The 8,368-nt window shown below is 40.5% G+C and overlaps 1 protein-coding gene across 1 annotated transcript in view; it reads right to left on the reverse strand.

Moving 5' to 3' along the window:
- Nucleotides 1-2,962, reverse strand: part of pou4f3 (POU class 4 homeobox 3) — a 3,889-nt gene extending 927 nt beyond the window's left edge. Inside the window, exons 1-2 of the mRNA XM_031280932.2 lie at nt 2,716-2,962; nt 1-2,363 (exon numbers count right to left, since the gene is read on the reverse strand). The exon at nt 1-2,363 is cut by the window's left edge and continues 927 nt beyond it. Of these exons, the coding sequence (XP_031136792.1) occupies nt 1,422-2,363; nt 2,716-2,835 (1,062 nt within the window). The 5' untranslated portion in view covers nt 2,836-2,962 and the 3' untranslated portion in view covers nt 1-1,421. The remainder of the gene's footprint in view (nt 2,364-2,715) is intronic.
- Nucleotides 2,963-8,368: the final 5,406 nt, after the last annotated feature.

Here is an 8,368-nt window from a genome sequence, read left to right on the forward strand (position 1 = left end):
TTAATAATTTCAAACCCAATGCAAGACATAACCCGGTGACATGAGGGCGTCCATAATTAAAAGCGCACTAATCAGAGGAGGAAGAGGGGCCATTAGCAACGTGTAGAGGACGCACATTCTGCCCTCCGCGGTGTGAAAATAGATGCCTTTATTTTTTTCTGTGGCGCTTATATCATGTACGACAATACATATTTAATCCCAGCAGAGCTTTAGGGAGTCAGGCGAGTTCCCATAAAACAAACAAAGATTGTATCGCCCATTGGTGCAGCTCAGGATGTGTAGAAGGGAAATCAATTCTGTTGCTATTTGTTTGTCGTAAAACACTGTATATTACGCATGTATAGGCCTCAAGATTAACTCAATAAAGCACAAAAATAACATCGCTGCCTCAGAGGATTTTCTTTTTTTTTTTTTTTTTTTTTTAGAAAATAACCATTTATTAAGTTTAAACTTCACACGTTTTTTTTTCCAAGTAAAATCAAGAGTGAGGAAAAAAATAAATACTTAATTTAGGTGATACTGTATATATTTGGGCTACATAATCGATATAGGTCTATAGCTCACCTGTAATGCTCCAAAACATATTCACATCAAAATATTAAAATAGCAGCAGCCAAAGCCACACTGATGTGCCTCATATATGACGGTGTCATTTCCATCTCTAAATAATTGAAGATAAACAGACACAGTGTGTCATACCTTGTGTAATTACATTACTGTAGAATAATTATTCATATCTGTGCGTTAATGACCATTAAACAGTTCACGAAGAGAGCAGATTTCTTTGCAAAACAAAATGGTGGTTTAAAAATGTGAATTTTTGATCCCCTCATCATTGAACTCATTAGTCTGAATTCATAAAAAAAAGTGAGAACACAGTTCAAGATGGTGTAGGCTACTTCTGCACATGTGAGCCAGTGATGCGGAGGATAAATTCAACCAACATTACAAAAAAATCCATTATCTTGTCATGAAATCTTCATTTCTTTCTCTTTTAAAATCTTCATACAGCATCAGTTTAACACCGCTGACAATTAAACAGCCCGTAAACGTATAGCTTCTAAACTCCATTTCATGGATAAAAAAAGAAGTGAATTAAAGTCCCTGTATGTGACAAACTGTCAGGGTGGATTTTCTGAAAGTTCATATTTAGTGTGCGCAAGGTACTTGATCAACAACATCAAAATCACCCTCCTCACAGATAGAACACAATCATTTATGAGTCCCACATTAATAACAAAATCGAAAAAAAGTGCAACAACGAAGAGTGACACGAAATGAAAAATTGAAGTCTTTTTGGAGATAATCCCAGATGAGACGTGAACAGCTGTTGATAAATCCCTGTTAGTTAGGCTACTTAGGCTATTATTAATCACTCGATCAAAAATGTAGTAGGCTATTTTATTCATGATGTGTGAAACTCAGTGCACCGCAGAGTACTTCATTCGTTTCTGTTTTTGCCTCTGGTTGCAAAACCACACTCGAACCACATTCTTTTTCAGGTCCAGTTTTTCGGCGATGGCCGCAATTTTTTCCGAGGAGGGCCGAGGCTGGATGGCAAAGTAAGCCTCCAAAGAGCGCTTCTCCGGCGCGGCGATGGAGGTGCGCTTTCTTTTCCTCTCGTTCCCGTTGAAAAGGTCCGGCTTGCTGCTTTTCTCCCGGTACGCAGCCTCTGCTTCCTCGAGCCAGGCCTGGAGAACCGGCTTGAGTGCTATCATGTTGTTGTGGGACAAAGTGAGGGACTCGAACCTGCAGATGGTGCTCTGGCTCAAAGACCCCACTCCGGGGATCTTGAGGTTGGCCAGTGCCGACCCGACGTCCGCCTGGGTCACTCCAAGTTTGATCCTCCTCTGCTTGAACCGCTCAGCAAAGGCTTCCAGCTCCCTGGGATCCGACTCCACGTCGTTAATGCACGCCATGCCGCCGTGCACTGACAGGGAGTGAGGGTGAGCCATGTTGGCCATCGCCTGGTGCAGCTGTCCCATGGTCTGCAGGTGGTGGTGAGGGTGCTGGTGGTGGTGCGCCGACGTGGTCATCCCGGGAGGCTCCGGAGCACCCATCCCGGTCACGGCCAGGCTGGAGGAGAGGTGGTCCAAGAGGTCCCCGGCCTCCAGGGTCTGTCCGAGGTGGTGGTGGTGGTGATGGTGGTGGGAGGCGATGGTGGAGGGCACGTGGGAGATGGGCACGGTGGTGGAGGAGGAAGAGGAGGCTGAGGTGCAGGGGACACTGCTCATGGTATGGTAAGTCACGTCTGGTTTGAACGGGTGATTCTTGCCGTGAGAGACAATGCTGTCAGCAGCCGCCAGAGCCTCTGCCCGTGCCAGCAGGCTCTCATCAAAGCCTCCGAATATATTGCCCTGCAGCTGCAAGCAAGAGTGCGCATACTGGAGTCAGTGGGGAATTGTGTCAGGCAGCTCTTAGGATCTAAAAAACATTTTCCAAAAGCAAGCAGCGCTGAGGAGAGGAGAGAACCCTCCTAAACGCGCAGGTCATAAAAATTAATATGAAAGCAAGCGCATGGCTTGAAAAGACATGTGGATAAGAGGGAGGAGGTTGGGGGTTGGGAGGGGTGCACAGACAGAGGAGAGAGAGAGATAGCGGATACAACAAAGTCCTGTCAAATCAACTTTACAGACATTTCCAGTGTGATATTTCCCCCTCCTCTCACCCAGTAGGCCTATATTCCACAGCCATTCTCCCCCGACCTGAACGTACCTGCGGGGCGGGCAGACAGACTCTGCGCATGCCCTCCGAGCCTGAGTGCAGGCCGGGATACTTGGGCTCGTGCAGAGCCGGGTGCATGGAGAAATGCTGCTTGCCGTTCATGGTCATCATCCTCCTCCCTGCAAGCACCTCGCAAGCAATGTGGCCCCTGACATGAAAACCGGGGAGCGGATAGCTACAGAGCTCCTCTGCTCTTCTTCACTAGACTGAGCTGTTAACATCGGCGGCACCTCCCGGCATCCCTTTCTCCCTTTTCTTATCCCCTCCTCCCCCTCCTCTTCTTTCAGCCTCTCTCCTCCTCCCCTCCCACCTGCTCCTCTGCTCAATTTACAAGTTGCAAAATGTTGGCCTCTGTGCGCAAGCGTCAAACAAACCGAACCAAATTCATAAATGATATTCTAATTAAACGTTCATTGACGATATCGTTAGTATGACTTCCAATGTCATTACTAATATTATTTACTAATATTTATATTGGGTGTGACAAAAATAAAACCATAGATTCCACTACATTGGTCCAATTATTTCAGCACCATGGACAGCGCAGCAACCCTGTGGTTACCAGGTGACAGTGTTCCCTATATGTAAATCTATATATCATAGACAGATAGATTCAATAAAATGTAAAACGCATACAAGCCTACAATGTTGATCAACAGTTTGGGTAGGCAACTACATGATTCAAATTGTATCTCAGGCCTGCAGGTTGCTGACCAGTTGACCCCAGGACCTTGGCCTGCTCTCCTCCCATATGAACGTGCATCCTCGGGGCTGCTTTACAGCCTTCTCATGTGGCTGCCTGGTTTAAACTCACGAAGCCGGGGTGGACGGGCCGAAAGAAGAGACAGGCGGGCAGAGGCGGACCGATGACACAGTGGGTCCATCTGATCCTGTTGGCCGCCTCTCTGGTTCCCCAGACTCTGAATAATTTAGCTGCATGGTGGCAGGCATCCATTACCACGCTGGCATGTTCTTATTCATTACACAGATTAAAACAGCTGAGATCTTTTCTCACCATGCAAACCTGTTGCAGGCTGGGGAGCCAAACTTTAAGAGCTGAATGTCTGGCTACTTGCATGAGTTTAGGAGAGACAAAAGACATATAGACTTGATGGAGATGGAGATGCCTTTAAAAAAAAAAAAGTTAACGTCTGGGTTGAGATTTTTAATTAAAGACAGAATGTTTTGATTTTCTACCTGAGGAGTGCATATGTGAAATGTAACCACATAACATTGATAAAATTCATCTGTTTTTAGAATATGCGAGAGAAAAAAATGTTAAAGTAAGAGAAAGACAATGTAAGTGTCCTATAGAAAAAAACCTAAGAAGCTGTTTGTATATGGATCCCATTGAATGTATATTAGTCTAAATAAAGGCCAAAGTCCCTTTTCTTACCTCCTAAAAGCTGTTATAAAGCTGGGACCATTCATAATGTAGTGGTCATTGTTTACAACTCTGTCATCTCTGTGCTTTTTCAGATTTCTGAAGATTGCATGTGACATGTTTTGAGAAGAACGTTGCCCCTATCTGGCCTGCATACTGTACACTCCACCAGATGCCCTGTAACTACTGTCACAGCATGCATTACTTTATGGTGACTATGGATTTAGCTACAATTCAGCAGCCTTGTTTATGTTTCTTAATCATAATTGAAAATATGGGCCGGTTTCACAAATGTGTTTTAACAACATATTTGTATTTCTTATCTATAGACAGATATGTCATTTTGTATATATACTGAGTATAACTACTGTGTGTGTGTGTGTGTGTGTGTGTATATATATATATATATATATATATATATATATATATATATATATATATATATACACACACACATATACATGGACATAATGGACAATGTAGATATTGCATTAAAGATCAGCCACCCACTCAGATCAGCTGGTATTCTGTCTATAATGGAGTGGAATGGAAATTTCTAAGTGACCCCAAACTTTTGACCGGTAGTATATATATATATATATATATATATATATATATATATACACACATACTTAGTGTCTTATTAATTGACTTACTAAAGCATTATACCTTAGATGCTGTCTCGTAATTGTGACTTGTCATTTTATAAAATGTTTCATTATTATTATTGTAGTATGCCATAATATTAGAAAAACATTCATTCTAATTCTTGTTAAGTGTTATAATTATTTTTTATATTTATATCTAGGCTATATCAAATTGTACTTGCAGAAATTGGCTTCCTTAGAGTCCTCCCAGTCACCAGGCCACTGCGGGATTTACCCGGAACAGTGCTCTGCTCAGGCCCCAGAGTGAAATCCCTTCCCCCAGGGAGAGCCGGAAGCTTCTGCATTAAACTAAACAGACTCTGAGTGTTTTTACTTGACTTCCTAAAGTAAGAAGCGCTCGTGCATTATTCAGGGATGTTTTAATATGTTGTAGTCTCTGGCTGCTGTAATTAAAATAGTCAGAGGTCAGCCTGTAGTCTACTGTGACGTATTTGTTTGGGCGCGTGGGTGTCAAAGTGAGCGTGTGAGCAAGGATTGGCTTCTTCTCCTTAATAAGATGGACACAATGGAAGGTATTGAATTACGTTGACTACCCAGATAGATGTGCCCTATCATATAGGCCACCGCCTAGTCTTATATTTGTGCCCAAGCCCTACATAGAATTCAGTGTTGGAATGTAACTAACTACATTTACTGAAGTAGGCCTACAATTAGAACAATGTTGAGGTACTTGTAGCCTACTTTACTTGAGTATTTCCATTTTATGCTACTTTCTACTTTTACTTCACTACACTTTGGAGGCAAATATTGTACTTTTTACTCCACTACATTCATTTGACAGCTTTAGTCACTAGATACTTTTATCAAATTTAGATTAAAAAAATATAAATCAAGTCATAAATGACCATGTATTATTATTATTATTATTATTATTATTATTATAGGTTAAGCTACCCAGCAGTAGCCTATGTAAAGTAAATACAATTAGCCCCACCTTTACCAGCTGCAACATTGAAATGATGAACACATTAATGCATCAATAATTATGATCCAATAATGTAATATATGGGCCATTCTACATGAGTACTTTTACTTTTGATACTTTAAGTATATATTTGATGCTAATACTTTTGTACTTTAACTTAAGAGTTTGAAGCAGGACTTCTACTTGTGACAGAGTATTTTTGCACGGTGGTATTGATACTTTTCCTTGAGTAAATGATCTGAATACACCACCACCGATATAATTATATTATAGTAGCAATAACATAATAATAACAACAGTAACAGTAGCACCTTATTTAATCAATTTTATGTCTGTAATTTCAGGAATATTTAAAGCCCTGGATTGATTGTTGTACATTTTATTTGTTTGTACCATGGCCCCATTTCTGATTGGCTAGCAAGAATCCGATAAAATCACCACAAAGTCACTAGTCACGCATTGCCAGACCTTCCTCCACAGCGCTGCGGAGGAGGGTCTGGCTACTCCACACAGCATTACGAGATGGGAGAAAAACATGCTCTGGTTTATAGGCATTTATTTAAACCAATCACAATCTTCTTGGGACTAGGCCAGCACTTGCCTAATTCTTCAGTACGGACACAGCACTATTGAGATAGGTCTGGCAACGCTAGACTACCACTAGTCTGTCTCATCAGATGTAGACTGTTGGTATAAAGCCTGCCATTGACCTGCCAATCGCTGCCTCCGGGGCTAAGCGCCACCCAAGACGATAGTGACAAGCCAAAATGTTTTTTTCTTCTATACCAGAATGATTGGACTTTTCTACAGCTCTGACACAGCACTGAGGAGATAGGTCTGCCAATGCAAGACTGGGTCACCGCCAACTGCCATTCTAAATCAATACACAACTGGCCTAGTAACATTGTTAGGCACTATTTGTTTGCTGAGGAATCCCCCTGACCTAGGTTAAACACCAAACACTTTTAAAACTGGCAATCAGAGCACAGCTTCACTTTTTGTCTGTGGTAATTGACCATAGTATAGGTGCAATAATGCACTCCTAGGTGTCCTATTATATGAAAATTATGAATGAGGCATTACTTTTTATATTTAAAGATACCTCGTCTCAGACTCAGTGGGGTGTTATGTAATGTGTTATTAGTTTATGTCAGCAAATTGATGTCTATGATGATTTCTATCAGATAGCATGCAAAATGAAGGAGACCACACAAGAGTTTAAGGTAATATTTTCTGGAATGCTTTTGCCTGCATTTTTTCCCTTGCCAATGCCAACTTCTTTTTTGGTCAATGTTTTTCTTTTTTCTCTCTCAAAATGTTTTTTTTTTCTTTTCTTCTCTTTCCCAGATCCAATTGAAATTGTATTTTTTTTCTTTTCTCTTTTTTTTTTTACCGTCTTTCAAGCACCCCATTCCTCCATCTTTATTGGCAAAAGCAAACATGCTAGTAAATTAGAAATCAATTTTTTTACAAACAAAATACATGAAGAAAATACATCCACATCCTGCAAATATAAACAGTAACAAATCCAAAACTATTATCGAATAAACATTTTTTTTTACACCATTGTGATAGTAGCATACAGAATATAGTACAAAAAGTGGGAGAGACCTTCTCTGAATCCTCACACAAGCAAGAACCCTGCCAGTACAGGTTTGTCCTATACAACTGCCAGTGACCTCATATAAAAAATATCATATGAGCAAATCATATTAAAGTACTAAGTGCCAAAGAGAGACGCTTCAGCTGTCCATCGCACACACCTAAACCTAACTTTGAACACCACAGAACTCAAATGTTTTAAATGGACCACTGGCAGGAGACGTCTGAGTTATCAGTCAACAGTGAGATATGCAATCCAAACAAGAGTGCTGCTGACATAGTAGTTGGGAGGAAAACACGTAATGTGTTTCAAACTGTTCCGCACCCCTTTACATGTGGTGTTAGATCTGAATTCTCTGTTACTGTATTGCCACATAGATCTCTACCTGCATGCTTGTGTAAAGTAGTGAGACTGCTACCAGCAACTAATAAGTTACTATCTCTCCTTTGTTTAGGTTCGTCAATCTGACTGGTTGTGTTATTTGATATGATCAGTTTAGTTGAGTTATGATGAGAATGCATGTAAACTTTTCCTTTCAGGGAAAGCAACTAAATTGAAAACTTGCTAAACTGTCAAATATGTATTTCTTGCATTAAGCACATTTCCATGTGAACTTTAATGACTTTCATTCCTCCCACCCTGAGGATTCTAAAATACATTTGCAAAATAAAACTTTTTGTTATGAAAGGTGCACATTGTGCACTTGTACAGTGGGTTTAGAGCACTGTTTTGAGAAACAGGCAAAGGTGCACTAATTCACAAATAATATAGTGAGGTGCATGACTCCCACTGCCATTCAACGGAGTGTTTTCCACAGCTCAGTAAGTTTAAAAAAGAAGAAAAAAAAAAAGAAATGTGCTACTTAGACGACAAATTTAGTAAAATAAAAGACCGGTTTAACACGAATTAAATATTCTTGCGAATAAGCAGAGATGCTAAGCACTCTTGCTTGACCTTTTCTATCTGACTGTTGAAAATGACAAAGAAACAAAACAAAAAAAAAAATTTAAAAAAAAGTACAACAGTAATTTCTCTTTCAAGCATTTACAAAATTTACAAAAAGT

The sequence above is a fragment of the Sander lucioperca genome, chromosome 13 (assembly GCF_008315115.2).
Source record: "Sander lucioperca isolate FBNREF2018 chromosome 13, SLUC_FBN_1.2, whole genome shotgun sequence".
NCBI lineage: Eukaryota > Metazoa > Chordata > Actinopteri > Perciformes > Percidae > Sander > Sander lucioperca.